General features: G+C 38.6%; 1 protein-coding gene across 4 annotated transcripts in view; it reads left to right on the forward strand.

Moving 5' to 3' along the window:
• The window catches only part of PARD3B (par-3 family cell polarity regulator beta), a 370,506-nt gene that overhangs the window by 135,359 nt on the left and 217,101 nt on the right, over positions 1–18,046 (forward strand). For all 4 annotated transcript variants that reach the window (XM_048953007.1, XM_048953006.1, XM_048953009.1 and 1 more), the window contains 2 exons: positions 8,816–8,907; positions 16,626–16,712. In XM_048953007.1, the coding sequence (XP_048808964.1) occupies positions 8,816–8,907; positions 16,626–16,712 (179 nt within the window). The remainder of the gene's footprint in view (positions 1–8,815; positions 8,908–16,625; positions 16,713–18,046) is intronic.

Here is an 18,046-nt window from a genome sequence, read left to right on the forward strand (position 1 = left end):
CCCTTTCTTTGAATACAGATTCCATCTCCAAGTGGGTGATACAGAAGAAATCATGAGTTCTAGTTTAGTTGGGAAACACCTGCTTCTTCTCTGCCTGCATTGCTTATAGCACTGTTAAATGTTCCATGTTAAAAAAACAAACAAACAAACAAAAAAACAACAACATAGATTTCTGTAATAAATGTAGCAATTGTTTTTTAAAAATAAATGCAGAGGTAAAATATTAGTATTTTAATGTTACGCTAGTAGAATCTCAGAGTTTATCTATGTGATTGCTAACAACTAGGGACAAGAGAGTCCCTGTGCTTTAGGTCAGCCAGAATCTTTTAAAATGTTTTTAGTATGGATGAGCTCAAATTAATAATCTTGCTGAGACACAAATAATAACCCAGTTCAAGCATGCTGACCTGTTAATGCTGCTCTGTAGTTTCTAGCTGGCTTGCAGTGCAGGCAGAGGTCTTACTCAGGTCTTCAAAAGACCATGTAGATACAGTCCGACAAAGGATGTTTAAGTCTGTAAAACTGCCTGCATGATTTAGCTCTTACTTGGTTGTACCAACGTAGTTTTAGTAAGGAAAAACCTCTACTTTGACCTTAACTCTTTCTACATGTACTGGTAAACTGATTCCTGTCTGATATCAGACAGACCCTGGCGCATTCTTTTTGAAGAGAGTACATGTTCATTTTCTAATATGTTGTAGACCTCATAGAATTCTAATGTGGAATTCATTCAGAATTCATGCTGAGGGCACGAAAAGCCCTGTAGAAGCATTCAGTAGCATATATTTGAATGCCTGCACAATCAAAAACAAAACATCATGATAAGTGGAAAGAGGGCTAATAAATACATAGTTTGTTGTAAAGGTTCCAGTGGTTATATGACTGGCTGCTTACCTCTGTCCGTTCAGTAGTTGCTCCAATACTGACAGCTTCTGAATGTTGTGAATGCCTACCATATTACTTACGTTTCTAGCAGTTGATTTTTTTTCCTCTTGAAAAAGTTTTTACTTCAAGAATTGATTCTTTGCCAGTAATGGTGCTAAATCCAAATGTTTATCAATGTATTATCATGCCTAAAAGCTGCTTTATGCTACTTTGGAAAATACATTGCTCACACCTCTCCCTGGAAATTCTTAAAATGTTGAGCTTAAGTCCATACTTTTATATGCAGGAAAACTGCTTCTGAAGACTTTAATTGTGGCGGTTCTCATTTTTCTTTTCTTCTGGGCCTTCCAAGGGAAAGTACTTGTGTGGGCACTCACTGCACCTCTTCCTTCCCTTCAGCTGCGCAAAGCAACTGCCAGCAAAGGTGAGAACTCTGCTGCTGTTACAGCTAGTGGGCATCACCTCAGTGATGTTTTTTTTCATTTGAGAACATTTGACAACTTTCATAACTGAAATAATGTGTGACAGTTATGATCTTCAGGCCTGAAACTATCCTTGCTGCTCTTAAAAAGAGAACTTATTGTTCCTTGAGGACTTTGAGCATTGTAGTTTCAGGAGGCTTGTTGACTGCATTTTTAATGGTTAAGGCTGGAAACAAATGGGGACTGTGGGGGTTAGGGAGGACATTTTAGAGGTTGATTTTGGCAAGACATATTTTACCTTGTGAAATTGAGCAGTTCCAGAAGAGCTGATTGGCAGTTAAGAGCAGTTGCTCTCTTGCTTTGCTTCATGCTGAGTCCTGTGCTCCCTGGGAGCTGTACGGGATATCAAGAATATTTTGCTGAGATACAGGGCAGTGACTTCAAAGTACTCATTGAATTTGGACCAGAGATCTACCAGGAGGGTAGAGGACCTTGCTTCCTGTGCTTAGCATTAAGAGGTTCTCTTTCTTCAGTATCTAGGTGTGAGGGAGACCTGCTTACTGTTTCCAATTTGCCCTCACACTGTTTTGACAGTAGTGTTGACTGTCGCTCTGAGGCATAAGCAATCATTTTGAAATGTCCATGTGTTCTTATGATGTTCTTGTTCCACTTTCCATGACAATACCAAGTATATCTCTTGAGCTGTGTGTATGGTACAGTTGTTCCTAATCTGATCCAGTCTGAGGTCACACAAAGTAGGGGGACTTGCCAGCAAAAGTAAGGCGGCTTCAGCCAGTTGGAGTTAGCACTGAAGAGCACTGGTAAGGTGTGCAATCCACCAGTACAACTCAGCCATGAGGATAACCCTCAGCTGACAGTTGGTAGCAAACAATTCAGGGAAATAAATTTTAATCCACTCCTGACTGATTCCCAAGAGCATGTCTATTTATGCCCTTGGCTTAAAAAATCTTTTTAAGTGCCAAGATCAGCTCACTACAACACTGAAGGCATCCACTGGTAGTTGAGAGGGGAAAATGTCACTGTTATGGCTCCTCAAACTGTCATGTAATTGCTGAAAGCCAAACTGCATTACGGCTTGTCTTTGCATTGTGCTAATTAAGCATGAATACACTTGCATATCGTGTTAAAAATATCTGAAGATGTACAGCTATTCTTATTTTGAAAAATACCTTTCAGCAGTTGAGTAGAATACTTTTCAGTTGACAACACTGAAAGAAGTTGTATGATTCTTATTTTCGTATTTGTTGCCTGCCTAAAAATCATCTTTAGCAAATGATTAATTGCATTTGTAAATAAAGCACAATTGCATCAATTATCCATTTCAAATGAATTTCGTTCTGAATAGTCAAGATGATGTGGCTTAATCAGTAAATGCAAAGGAAATATCGTAAACTGTTTAAAAATACTTTCCATATTCTGTGGAGGCAGAGTGCTTTTTCCTTTAACTGTAGTGGCTTTTTATCAGCCAGCTTTGTACTGGTTTCTGTGTTTAATAGATCAGTGATGGTTACAGTGTGGGGATGTTAGTTGGTTGGAAACTTTTTAATATAGATAAGTAGGTTGTGGTAAGAAATGCACTCATTGAAGTTGACAGCTTGCATGCCTGTTGATCGGAGTCTGGGACAAGCTCTGTCGTGTCCTTTAAGAGCACACTGAGCTGCTAACTTAGTTTTCTGTCAATGATTGGTTTTAAAAGGACCTGTTATTTCATTATGCTCAGGATCTCCCCCCCACCAAAAAAAAAAAAAAAAAAAAAAGGAAGATGTTAAAATTAATCTTGGAAATTCTTGAGGCGTATTTTACTAACTTATTGAAATACTCAACCATCCTGCTTACAGCTACATTTCAGGAAGCTTTTTGATTGCTGTGTAAAGCTGTGTGGGCAGGTAATTAGCTCAGTAATGAAAAGTTACCTAAGCAGATGAAATGCAGTTATTGACACAGAGTTTGTTTTGTTCTCTAGTACTTGGGTGACCTTGTTTCTGTGTGCCCTGCTGTAAGCTGGTATTTTACAGTGTGCATGTTCAACCTGCAGAGAGCCTGTGGTTCAAATGGTTTTCTCCAGTTAAGAAAACCTTTTATTTTGTAAAGGTGTCCTAAGAACAGATCTGTGTTAATTTGGGGAAGCCTGGTGCCCTTGCTGCAGGCCAGTGAGGCGTGGGGGTGCCTGACTGACACCTCAGTGCTGCCAGAGCTTGGAACGGCCCTGTGTCACATTGCCCAACATCAAACCCAGGTGTAGGACTTGGGTTCGCTTAAGGTTATAACTAGCACTTCATTGTGTCCTGATGGAACAAAGAAGAGCATTTATGCACACTACTTGAGCTAGATGGTCTTGGGGGTCATTTCTGGGATGCAATGTTGGCTGTCACGTTTGTTGCTGTAACTAAAGATTATACCTTTAAATTGTAGCACTTCCTAATAAGTTTGGGAATATTTATGAAAATGCTGATTTTTTTTTTTTTTTTTTTTTTTTTTAAGCTAAAAATAGTTCAATGGGTTTGTGAACTCATTCTGGCTGTCAGAAATGTTCACGTGATCCTGAAAGTGTTGCTAAAAATGTTCAGTTTTTAAATGCAGTAATTGAAGATGTGTGTTGTGGGAGCAATGTATGAGACATTTCCTGCATTTGTAAGCAAGCATCCCTGTCACTCCCCAGTTTCCTTGCAGCCAGCAGTTTGTGGGGCTGACCTCCTGCTGGCCCTCCTGGAGGGAGGTGAAGGCTGTGAGCCCTGACCCACCAGGTCTGCCTGCCCTCTCTTTGTGTTGGGGGTGGGCAGCCATCATCTGGCCTTAGTCCTACAGCAGCCTCACTTCTAACTTGGCCATTAAAATGAAGTTTCATGTAAAAATGTTTTCCTTTGGGATATGCCACTTTGGAGTATTTCCTTTGGGATATGCTTTGAGTGGTGACCATGTACAATTCTTATTAGTAGATCTTATTTATTTCCTTCAAGCACACAGTTAGTGTTTGACTGCTTTATGCTGCAAGAATACCCCTTGCTCAGGATGTTCTCTGGTTGTTTATACAGAATTACTCTTTCTCTGAACTTCCCACCTACTTCTGAGGTTTGTCTCATGCTGGTTATTGTTTAATAAGAAAAAAAATAGAAAAGGATGTGTTTTCTTTGTGTGTGTTTTTTGTTTTTGTTTTGTTTTTTTTTTTCCCTCTACATCCCTTTCTTAAAAGTGATGTATCTGCAATTTTGTTACTACCTCCAAAAACTGCTGCTTGTCCTGAGAATAGCAGTGGGAGTCTATCAGGGAGAATCAAGATGATTAATGGCCCTTCTATGCTTGCTGGCTGTTTCCAGAGCTTGGCTGCATTGGGCTGGGCATTGTGGTGTACCCTTGATTGCATATGCAAAATATTGCTGTAAGAGAACTGAAAGATAATGGAAAACTACGCTGTAACCAGAGTAGAGCTGGGAAACTGCTGCTGTGCTGAGATTTTATGATGTGGAAGTGCACAGTTTCTCAGCAGCAGCAATAGCCAGAAAGTGGAGCAGTGGCTGGGCACAGTGCAGACTGGTGGCTCTCAGCTCATTTTGTCCATCTCTTCCTATGAAAGCTGTACTTTCTTCTCTGTTCAAAAGTGCCTCTCTCACTCTCTTGAAGCTGATAGGTTCCAACAGCTTCAGTAGTTTTTATATAAATGGAGCATTTTCAAAAATGAAAGAAATAAAATAAACGGGAGCACCTTGAATACAGTCTAACCTCAGTAAGACAGACGACTGATTCCAGCATATTTGCTGTTCGTGCTGACCGTTAAATTGGGAATACAGTGCAGGTCCACAGGGTAGAAGTTACTGGTGTGTATGGTTGCTCTTACTGCTACACATACACATTTATCTAATTCAAGAACTGCCATGTAATGAATATGAGAATTTTCCAAGCTGTGTAGTTGTTGGCAGAGAGTATTATCTTATATGATCCTGCTCTTCTGGTTCAGTTCTAATTTGAAAAACGTGCTTTTGCTGCATTAAGACAAATAGCTTAATTAAAAATTATACCTATGTGAATAAACTTAAAAAAAATATCAATTCCACTGTTATTAGATGCATCTGCATTCTTGCCTATTGTTTTAGCTGCAGTATTTTGCATTTATTCTGATTTCCTAACTGAAAACTGCAAACCTGTTAAATTACACAGGTAGCTGACTTTGAATGAAGTTTTGGGAGTCGGTGTCTTTAGTTCTGCAACTGTTGGAAAAACTGAAAACCAGTCTTTGTTAAACAACAAAGATTGAGAATTCATGGGTATTGGATCATTATCTTCTAACAGTGCCTTTACTTGTACATCATTGCCTTGCTATCTTTCAGCCAGTTGGGCAGGAGACGATGTGTTTAAATTTACTGTGGCTCTAATGAAATGCTGAAGTATGAAAGGAATTTGTCCATTTGTAGTGATTACTGTGTGACTGGAGCTTTAATGTCGCTCTTGGAGAGCTCTGTAATGAATCACTATTATGATTCATGTTTTGTTGATCATTTAAGACTTCAAATTTATTTGGCTGTGTTTACTGATTTTAGCACGCCATGATCTGTAATATGTGAGCACTTACCTTCAAATCAAAGCAGGAGGCTGTGACACTGAACACTTTCCATGGTATTTCTGAAGTCTATAAACACTCTGGGGTCCAGCTTAGCAGTGGATAAATTCTTTTGTAGGAGTGTTTACCCTTGAATGAATTTTTAAAAAGCTATAATTGAAGCTATGGGCTCCAAACTCTGAATTCCTTGCTGAAGTTTTACCTTGGAGGTGTGGGGCTGTCAGGCACCTCACAAAGCTGGACCATTTATTCTCACACGGGAATGAACATGCCCTTAAACATTCCTGACATGTTTTTAAATCTGTCCTTGAAGATCTCTACTGGAGATCTGATACCTCTAATATTTGTACCAACTCTTTTCAGCTTTCAGACATCTCTTGCTTCTTCTACCTTTAGCAGAAAAGAGAGCAGTTGCTATTTTTGTGTGAGAATCATTTGCTTATCAGCAGTGTCACAGCCAATGCTGTGCTGGGTGACTAACCAAGTCTAATTGCAAGAATGGCATTAGACTTGTTGATCAAAAATGATCCCTCGTGGCTTAAAAACTGTGAATCAGTCAACAAAAACATGAGATGAGATCATGTTCTGCTATCTGTATTTGTCACTGCTGTGAAATCTCAGTTACCCAAGGAAGAGGGGAAGGACAAGTATGGATGTAACCTCACTACAGCAAAAAAAAATAACAGTAACCCCAAAGCCAAAAGACAGAAAAGTGATGTAGCATACACAGACTTGAACAGACTGCAAGCAAAGCTTTAAATAGCAAAACTGTTTGGAGCCATGAGCAGCAAGTTCTTGGTCATGCATTGAGCAGTGCTGTGTTGCAGCCAATGTCTGGAAGAAAAAAGGAGCAGGTTAATTCACCACCCAAAAATCTGCTCGTGGTTTGGCTATTTTCAGCCTTCCAAAATGAAGACCCTTTTGCAGCGCCAGTGTTTTCTCTGGTTAGCTAAAAAAGGTTAGCTTTGGGAGCTCTCTGGTTAATGAGAGTTGTCTCCTTCTGACATCTGTTGCGACCAAGGCTCTGTCTTTTTTCAAAATGAAGTCAGCACGTGAAAGCTGTGTGTCAGATTTCTGTTGTTAACTTGCAGTTAAAGGCTGAGTTCTTGATGTATGGGGTTAGTGTGGAATATGCTTCATACAACAAAAACTGCTCATTGACACGTGGTTCCACTGTGAAGAGGGATTGGAAGAGATAGCATAGACTCAGTACACGTTTCTTCAAATAGTTTTTTCATTAGTGACAGACGTTGCTTTCAGTGAGCTGTATTGGCTTTGCAGTGGAAGCCAAATCTGTTGGCTCGTGCTCTGATGAACATGCAGAAGGAGCTGCTGCCAGTTCATAATAGGTTCAAAAACTCGGTGGTGTGTGATCTAAGGGGAGGGGAGAAATTGGGTGGAACCAGCTTGATTTATATTCCAAAAGTTTGCTTAGAAGACTCATCATGGTTCTTTTCTAAAGCACAAAGCAGTCTCCTCACCCCTACAGCTCTCTTGCTACTTATTAAGCTGAAAATAAGTTCCTCAAATCCTGGGGGGTTGAAAATGACAAACCAGGAAAGCCATCTTTATGGGTAGAGCCATCTTTCTGAGAAAAAATGGAAATTCTAATATACATTGTAAAACTTCTGTTGAAAATTAAATTACCTATCTAGTTGATTTTGTTCTTTGGAATTAATTTATAACATTGCTACTCTTTGCCTTGAGACAACCTGATTTGGCAAGTATATACAGTGAGAACCTGTACTGCTGCAGCAACAAAAAAAAAAGATGATTAACTTTTGGCTTTATCTAGTTAAGATCAAGCTTTGAATTGAATTCCCTTAGTGTGTTGACAGCTGAAGATTTATGTCTTCCAGCTATATTCCTGTTGCAGAGTTGGCAGAAGTGACCTCTCCAAAAAAGGTCTTTGTTACGGATTTTGCTCTGTTTACATTATTGCCATGAAGGCTGCAATGAAATACAGTACATTAAAGCTAATATATCACCTGCTGACAGTGGTCTTATCTCATTTGTACCTCTTTCCCTTTCCCAGCATGGAAAAAATGCAAACATAAGAATCTGAGGATCAGGAAAAGAAAGTTAATAGTTTTAAATAGTGTTAGCACTAATGTTAGGTCCCTGTGTGCAATGTATTTTTGTGTCTGGCCAAATGATTCCTTAATTATTTCATCTGTGAAGCTAATGTAAAAATGTCTTTACCATAGTAATGCTACAAAGGAGCAGAAAGAGCAAGTTGAGGCTTAGGGTATCTATCAGGAGCAAGGAGGTGGCTCAGAGTTGAAAAGAACTTGGGATGGACTGGCAGTGAGGAAGCAGTTTTAAGGCTGTTTCAACCTTTGTGGAACTTGTGATGTCTTTTACTCTTCAGCTTGAATTATTCCCTGTCCTGTAGACCTTTGGGTTCTCCACAGCTCTTTCAATCTGTCCTCCCCTCTCTGCTCTGGCTATGGCATCATAAAGCAAGCAGTATGGAGTGGCTTTTTGAAGAAGGGTGCCCAAGCATACTTGCCCTGCCCTGTTTAAGTCTAGGTGACTAGTTTGTTCCATCACTTTGTCTCTTGAGAGATTCTGAATCTCCCTTTAGGTTGTATGAAGATAGAAGAAGGTAGAAAAGCTACTGATTATACCAGACCTTGACAGAAGATCTTATTCCTCTCTCTTCCCTCAAATAGAGGGATAGGCCTTCTATTGTATTTAAACCAACGTGTCAGTGAAAGTTTGATGGGATGCTGGAGTAAACAGTGGAACTGTTTCTTTGAGTGTTGTTTGTATAGTCCATAAATAATGGGTCTTTCAGTCCTCACCCTCAGTGAGGTGAATAAATAGTGGCTTGCTTTCTCTTTCAAGTGTTTCAAAAACACAAACACTGCCAGTCTTTTATATGCATATGCATGTGTTCAGTTTCAAAATGTGCTTTGAAATCTCTCAACAGGGTGCTCCCCAGGTATCCTTTGAGGATGGGGAAATGAACCTTGCAGGACCTGCAGAACTGTTGTCATCGCAGAGGGCCCGTCTTCCTGTAAGGTAGGAACGTATTCTGCAGTGCTTACTTCAGCATGCTTTATCTATATGCAAGACAAAACTGACTTTTCATTCTAATCGCACCTGCATTGTACTCGTATTTAAGAGAAGGCTTTGGGAAGACCTCATTGCAGCTTTCCAGTGCTTGAAGGGAGCTTATAAGCAGGAAGAGGGAGAGTCTTATAGTGATAGGACAAGGGGGAGTAGCTTTAAACTGAAAGAGGGAAATGTAGGTTAGGTGTTAGAGAAAATATTTCTTACTCAGGGGGTGGTGAGGCACTGGAACAGGTTGCCGGAGGTGCTGTTGATGCCCCATCCTTGAAGGTGTTTCAAGCTGTACCAAAATATAACTTGCTGTGCATCCTATGGGCCTGTGAGGAGAATGTTTAGATTTCTCAAAACACTGTTTTGCCTGCTGACCTGAAGGAATTAGTAAGATTTTTTTTTCAGCCTAAGACTTGTTAAATATATTCAAGTATTTGGAAGATATTCAAACTTGTAGAAACAATGAGCTTAGGAGGATTTCAGAGAACGTTATTTTGTTTAAAAAAAAAAGTATGTGTGTATGTATATATGTATATATATATATACACACACACACATATATAATGTATATATATGTATATATACATATACATATATGCACTTGTCACTCTGTAAAATTTACTGGCATTTCAAATGTTAAAGAATATAAATGTTAAAGCAGCGATTTTGTTTCTGTACAGCTTCTTCCTCAGAGAAGTGAAGAGTTATTTTTTAAAGCTGTTTTTTCAGAAGTGTTTTTTTAGTAACAATTGTTTTATAAAGAGAAAATAATGAAGCACTCACTAGAGGCTGTCTGTCCATCTTATAGGTATCTTACTTGGACTGAATTTAACTAATTATCTGTTTTAGAAGCTCTTATAACGAAATAATAAAATTTTACTTACGCAAAAATATTTAATATAACATATCTTAATATCTGACTTGGTTCTTTTTACATTATTTCTGGAAAAAAAAAATAATTCTAATTTGCAGAGATGTCTGACTTGTTACGTTTTGAAGATTTTAGGGCCATGAGGGGTTACCAAGTCATGATACCATAAACCTTTATTTAAATAAGTCATGTTATGTTTAATGATGTTAATGAAACTAATATTTCAGCCTGAGGGCTGCTCCATGCTATGGAAGAGAAGAAAACCACTATTGTCCCTGCTGCTTTCACCAGAAAGTATTCCTTCCTGTCATGGAGTTTGATCATTATGACCTTAGCACTTAAATAAAACAGCAGCTAGTCACCAAAGAAAATTATCTGAGACTTCTCGTCAGAGCAACGGTCTGTCTGAGGTCAGCATCCCTTCTCTAACTATGGCTAATAGTAGGTATTTCAGAGGGAAGGAAAATAAAGAGCCTCGCAATTAATATTTTATGATTGTGAAACCCAGTCAGTTGAAGTGAAAGGCTTCAGACCTGGATTGTTTTATAATTCTCATTCAAGTAGGAAAACTGTTCCATCTGAAGAAAGTTTAGTTAATTGCTTTAGGTAGGTAAAATTAGAAAGTTGCACACATGATAAACGAAATGAGTGGCAGTGTGAAGGACTTCTAGTTCCTCTATGTAGAAGCTAATAGGAAGAAAGTTTCTTTGCCTGAATTCTCTATAAAATATTTCACTGTGGAAGTACTGGGAACTTTTTCAGGACTGTATCCTCCAGGAGTCTGAACAATTCCACGTTCTGAGAGCTGAATTTCACTGAATTTTACTGAAACAGAGGTTTGAACATCATGTCATTGGCAATTTTTAGTGGAATGTATAAAGACAGAAGTAATGACAATCCTCTTTTAATTTCTGATGGTGCTTATTTTGTATTAATAAAGATAATGCTCAGAATAAGAGTAGCTAAGCTAATACAATCAGTTTATAAAATATGCTGTTTTTCCTTGTTTCCCATCGTGTTCTGAATGAGAACTGAAAAATATTTATAGTAACAGTCTGGTCTTGCTACTCTACAGACATCACACAGAAATGTGTTACAGCCTGTAACATTCAGTCCTTTAGCACACTGTACATAGAGATACTGTTTCTCAATCCTTGCTTCTCTTCTTAATAAAAATGACTGTGTTAAGGAAGGGGAAACGTGAATCTGCTTGGAAGTGAATGTTTGGCTTAATAGCAGTGGATTAGCCAGAGCTCTGAGAGTAATGTATGCATTGATAATTCATTATGTGTTTTCATTAAGTCCTGTTTTATTGTCTTGCTGCTTTTCAGCAGAGGTCAGAGTTAGTTCCTTGGTTTAAATTCTGTAGGTACATAATTAAAGTGTAACGGCAGTATTTGTTCCCTCTCTATATTTTCCTTTTTTTAAACCACTTTCTGCGTCTTGCAGTAGTCTGACAACACAGAAGTGCAGCAACTTTAAAAAGATAAAAAAAAAAAAAAAAAAAAAAAAAAAAGAGAAAAACCTGGTGCCTGCAGGCTGTCTGGTTTGTCTCTAAATTTTCAGACAGCTGATCTGTGAGAGTTAACACATTTTGGATACAAAATGATGATTGGTTGCCACTTCAAACCTGAAACAGGAAGATTACAACATTACTTCATAGTAAATATTTTAACTTCTTGCTAATTTATTTCTGTATACAATGGAGCAACTGAAAGGTGCTCCTCTTAAAGGCAAGTGAGCAACTTCCTGGGTTTTGCTGAACTCTGCACATTCAGTGGCTTTCTCCTCTCCGTGCAGAGTGCTCTCCACCACCTCTTGGATATTGCTCAGATTTTCATCTATCTTTGAGTGATTTCACACTAGCATCTCCAGCTCCAGTTTCTTCACTGATTCCAAGTAATTTTCATCAGAACTTCTAGCATCTGGTTTATGAGGGGGAAGGAAAGATGAAAAAGGAGTAGCAAGTTGGAGAATGTGCATTCAGATGGCTTAGTTGGGACTGGCTTCTCTGAAAGGATGGGTACAGATCATTACCATCAGCAACTGTCTGTTAATGTGTAAAAGTGCATGAATAGAATCATCACCCTCTTTATCAGCCTAAATCTTTGTGATTTGTCTTCAAAATTACATCTACTAACTTGCTATCACCCACAGGCTATGCTCCCTGCCACATGTGAGTAGCCCCTTTTCCTGGGTGCTCTCCTCCCCTGGAATGGCAGAACCCAGTGGGACCATAGATACACGTGGAGGATGAGCAGGAAAAAGCAGCTCAGTAACTGCATCCATGAGCTCTTTGCATCTGACTGAGACTTCCTTGCCTCTTACTTGGCTCTGGTCAATAAAAATGCCACAATGCATGTTTGGAATATCGGCTATGCCTCCCCTTTTTGCAGGGGACACACTGACATTCTGTAGTAAGAATTACTATTTTTTTTTTTTAATACGGCAGCTTGCTAACTGTAACTTCCTTAAAAGCATATTCAGTGGTTATATTCAGTGCTATATTCACAGCTTGTTGCTTTGTCATCATGAGCCTGAGTTAACTAGTTTAGTGCAGATGTTGAATAGGGTTAAAGTGGCAGAAGAATATGTCAATGGAGTGATAACTACTTATTACTTACACATGATAAGTTTTGCCCTGTGTTGAAATAACGTTTTACCAAAGTGCTCCCTTCTGTGTGTTGCAAAACAGTCTGTTGTAGGTTGTATCTACTGCTTTCTTCAAGGGAAATCCTGGCAAGATCCTCCCAGCATTGGTAATTTAGGAAAGTCAAAGCGAACAAAATCCTGGTTCAGAATTTTAACCTGTGGAGTGAGGTCCCTTCTAAGCACCTGCACTTTTGGTGGATGAGATTCGTTCTTCACTATTCTTGGGTAGTTTGAGGAGCCTTCAGCTTACAAAGCTTTCCCTGTTGTGTATGACAAATTGATATCACCTGGTGCAGTGTTCAGGAGAGAGCTGTAATACTTGACAGCAAGGTCACTATCAATGTGAAGATTAGACTGATTGGCCACTGAATATGCAGCACTGCATTTACATTTTGCTTTCCATGTTCAAAATGGACTGTTGTGCATGCTCCCTGTACCCACGCGCATGCACATACATCCTCTCTGTCTTCTCAAACTGTGCTCATCAGCATTTTTAATAACATGCATGGCAGATCTTCGTGCCAAACGTGATAGTCTGTAAAGAATCTGGTGGAAATCAATAAACATCAAGCACTGGAGAGTTTACATTAGTAAACAGTGGTGGCTTCCTTGGGCTTAAAATCAATAGTGCAGCGCTGGCTGTGGCCTTGGACTCAGCCAGAAGCTGTGCTGGGCAAGGGCGGTGTCTTTGCTGAGACCAGAGATGGGGTCAGAGCACCAGCATGTATTTGCAGAAGCTGCAGTATTTTCTGGAGCAGAATCTCTGCTCCCTGGGAATATGCAGAAGATGCCACGCTGTTTGTCTCACTAACCTGTGAGCTGGTGCTGCTGGCCTCATGCTGAGCCAGCAATTGAGCTCCAGGACTCTGTTTGGTCAGAGCTGCATTTTCATTTGACATAGAATGCATATGGGATGGAGAGGGAATATTTGAAATAGGAGTAGATCACAAGAACATTACTAGCTTTTGGAAGTTACCTTTTCCTTTTCAGAGATCAGTTTGTTTTTTAAATGGTGAATATTGCAATAAATCCATAAATTACCCTCAGGTATCAATATTGCAGCTGCTAACCAAAACCACAATGCCACTCTGTGTTCTCTCTCACCACTTGCTTTCAGTTTTTTAACATGACTCTGTTGAACTCAGGGACCCATCACCTTGAGGTCCTTCGTGCCTATGGAGTTCAGGAATTGGTACCCGTAGGCTTAAAGCTCATCCTACTCTGCATTTCACTAACTCCTCCTTTCATTGTTCTATTCTCTTGCTAGTGTAGTTTAAACTGTAAGCCAGTATGGTCAATATGCTTCTGGAATTAAGCCGTTCTTATGGGCAGATGAAACCAACTGGAAGATGGTCAGCAGGAGAGGATGAGGTCTGATTTTGCTAAGTCTTTAATCTTTGAAGTTCTTAACCAAGAAAGCTCAATCCCAGCTATCCTGTTTTGTTTATTTATTTATTTATTTAACAGTCAGGCTTTTGTAGGTACAATCTAAAAACAGTGTGTCTTCAAAGATCTATTCACATTGTTGTAAAGTTTTCAGGTGTAAATAGGAATTACACTTGGGAATGAAAAATGCATTGGAGTCATAGTATTTTTTTTTCCTTTAAGACATAAAACACCTCTTTTATATTTGCATGTAGTGTGCTCAGTCTTGTTCTGGATATTTAGCACTTTAGTGCATAGCTTGTAGGATGTGTCACTGTTTTTAAAAGTCACACACAGTCTACCTGCAGGCTACTTGTTTTCAAAAGGAAACCCATTTTTCATACTGAATAGATTTTGTTAGATTTAAAAATAAACTTGTATGTTGTCTTTGGCTTTGAGCTGACTTTTAACTGTAAGTGCACTTATGTGAGATGACAGGTAACCTGTCTGTTGTAATCGCCCTCAGAAGATTCCTGCTCTATTTTACCACTGCTTAGGAAGATGACTTCCCAGGAGTCATCGAGCAGCACAGGGTTATCTGGGGGCAGCCATCATTTATTTAAAATCTTCCCAGTACAAATGGAAACCCATTCATTACTGTTGATTATTTTTTGGGGTCCTCTGGGCCCAGAGGACTTGTTGCTTAATTCCTTTAGATGCTGTGATTCTGTACAAGTCCAAAAGATAATACAGGTAGCATTTTAATTGTATGCATGTATTTGTCTGTTAACAGAATTGATGGAAATAGCAGGTTAAGCAGGAAGAATAGTTAACTTTCTACACGTGTGGTTTTGGGAAGCATCCTGAGTGGAGTCTAGCTTTTCTGAACAGTTTCACTAGAAAATAAAAATATTTTGTGAAACCAAACCGAAGAACCTCATGGGAAGGTTTTGTCAGTATTTCCTTGCTTATTTCATGAGGAGAAGGGAGTACAGGAAAAAAAATGAGCAGGTAGCAATACATGTTGGTAACGCCTGCGTTGTAGTAATGTGAAAGTCTCTTATTTTGGAATCAGCTGTGGATTGTTGAGCAGGACGTATATATATTTCAATTTTATGAAGTACAAATTCATTCCAGTCGGCCTTCCTGGGAGAAAAAACTACAAAAAACCCTCAAAACTGTATTAGCTCATTTTCTCATTCAGCATTTATCCAAGCAAGAAAAGAATTATGGTACCAGAGGCAAGTTGCTTGTAATTAGTCATCACGCAACAGGAAAAAGGCTTTTAAAATAAAAATATTGTGTTATTAGAAGCCAGAGGCAGAATTTGAATAAGATCGCTTGCAGTTATTGTCCTTCTTCTTGAGAGATGCACCTTGTACCAGTTGCTTTTATGTATACTCTCACCTGATGTGGTGAGGAGGTCTCTTTCAGAAAGAGTGGTAGGACACAGCACCCTTGTAATTGTGTGTTTCTGCCTATTCCTGCCTTGAATCCAAAGGCTGTGGGTCAGTTTGATCTGTAAGCTGATCTGTGCAGAAAATGTTTTCCCCCTTCCCCCCACCAGGAAGACACTGCCGATGGGGTTGGGGGACAAAGGACTCAGTGATCTTCCTGCACAAGAAACACGTGCTCTGTAGATCTGTCATGTTTGCAGATATGTTGGAAGCCTTTTCCTCAGCAGCCTGTGCTTGCATTAGATTGACTCGAACTCAGCACAGTACACAAAGTGGTCATTTGGTTCATGTTTACAGAACTGCAAATACTACAGAATTTCCATGCAGGTATAAACAGAGTTTTTTATAGCTTGAAAGGATCAGAGTACTCCTAATGTGAAGGAAGATACCCAATAGCTCTCCCCTAATTCTGAATGTCGGTGGAGTTCAGTACGATTCAAGAGGATGGAGGTGTTTCAGAAAAAGTAGACTAACACAAAAGGTAGGAATTCCATACTGGAATGTAGGACTTACCCCCTTCTGATCTTTTTTTTTTTTTTTTATGTTCTAGCCAATTCAAGTACCTTCCTTTTCAAATTATGATCACCCAGAATAGAACTAAGGTCACTGCAAGGCCAGCAGGGTATAATCCTCCATAGGAAAAGAAACAGCACCTAGCCATGAACAGCTAAAAAAGAAATAATTATACTGCCAGAGATAATAAGAGGTTATTGATAATGGTGATTGAAGTAGGAAACTTCCTGAAAAAATGAGCTGAGTTGCATTTCTGATTACAGTTTTTTCTGAGTACAGTTTTTTTTTTTTTTAACGTCAGCGACACTGTATGCAATGGAAGGCAGAAAGCAAAATACTTATAATTTAATTAACCAGCTTATCTCTTTGATGTCTTCAAAGTGTGATTTTCCTGTTTTTAATGTGTCCACATGGAGAAATTGACTGAAGAGGCTCAAAAGAAACATAAGTTTAAAAAGTTGCTTTTCTCTATAGCATGTAGAGTAACCTTTAGTTTTAAATAGAATGAAGATTATTCAGACTTCAAAGCTTACCCTTACATATTCTAATTAATTTATTAAGGATTTACTTAAGAGGGCATCTAGTAATGATGTCATTTCCTATTGGAGTTCCAATTCCTAAACTAAAGAAAAATTAAATTGTTAGCTATTTTGAATGTCATCAGATTTTCTCTGTACTAGTGAGTTCTGAGACTAATATTGATTCTATACTTTTATCTATCTGATCAAATCATTTGGTTTAGAGCAAAATGTGTTTTTGAGATAGAAAATTCTATATGGAAGCAAATGAGATGTGTTTCTTTGTGCTCTTTTTTTTAGTGAAATGACCAAAACAGTGGAGATTTCTGGGGAAGGTGGACCCTTGGGAATACACGTAGTGCCCTTTTTTTCATCTTTGAGTGGAAGGTAGGATATTGTCTGCATCGCTCAAGTGTATTAATGAAAGAATTTCAGTTGCAGTTCTCTTAAACGACGTACTGTATAAACACAAAGAAGAATAAATGGTTAAAAAAATAAATCTATAATTGAGTCTATGAACCCAGTCTCCCGTTACTGAAATGCTCACCAGTCTGTTACATGTGAGACAGTTCCACTCACTAGTTCATATTTGTCTTTTCAGTTGCCTCTGTTTTTCCTCTCTGGGTGGGAAACTAGACTGTAGGAAAAAGAAATTCTAAGATGTCAGAGTTGGCTTTATTTTCTGTTTATTTATTTTATTTTAAGTTTTTTGATTCAACTGGAGTTCTCTGCATAGGCCCTTCCTTAATGACTTATCAGACAAGAAAATCAAGAAGTAAATAAAATAACCTGTTTTTTTTTTCCTAAGCCACCTTTCAGATTTGGTTGTATAGCATTTATAGAATGTGTACTGTAACTGTGAACTTTTCTTTGTCACAATACAATTCCTGTAATTATAAATGATTTAACATACTCTCTTGAGATCACAAAAGCCTATTATAGCAGCATGCTCATATTGATGTACCGTAGTTAAGACTGCGTCAGCATTTTTATTATAACTGTTTTCCAAGCTATGTAACTGGAATGTCATAAATAAATAAATAAACCTAACTAATTCTGGGATGAGAGGCTTAGCCAAGGAGTTAATTTGACACTGGCAGTCTTGAACAAGAGATGGGAAATTGCCAGGGCCGTAAATGATACCATTTTATAGTAATGTGACTGCCTGCAACACAAAGCCAATTACTACTAAAGTAAAAATTTTCTAATCCTTAAATGTTTCTTTAGTTGTCAACTTTCATGTAGGACAGAGAATGTGAAGGATTAAATTGCCTTGTAAAAGTTTGTGCCTGTAAATACTTTCTCAGCAGCATCCCAAGTTGTTAGCGAGATCAAATTAGTTCAAAATATTTATTTTCCAAAGGGGAAAGTAAATGACCACCTGCTGCTGGAAAAATGTTGTCACTGTTGCAAGAACAAAGTTGCTATGCCATGGGGACTGAAGGAGGTCTGAGCTGCATGCCTGGCTTTGAGGCTGCCTGCTTGTCTTGAGCAAGGCTCTAGTATTTGTAACCCATCATGAAATGCAGACAGTAGTTCTTTGGGTTAGACATACCTTGAATATTGTATTACAAACATTGTATGCAAGATTGTTAGATAGAAAATGTGATAAAATTACATGTTGTTAAAATCAGTAATTATTGCAAGTGTACTACAGTGAACTATACTGAAGTCTTGGTGCTTTGGGTGCATCTTTTAAAGACCTCCATGATGAAAATGTG

The sequence above is a fragment of the Lagopus muta genome, chromosome 8 (genome assembly GCF_023343835.1).
Source record: "Lagopus muta isolate bLagMut1 chromosome 8, bLagMut1 primary, whole genome shotgun sequence".
Classification (NCBI taxonomy): Eukaryota; Metazoa; Chordata; class Aves; order Galliformes; family Phasianidae; genus Lagopus; species Lagopus muta.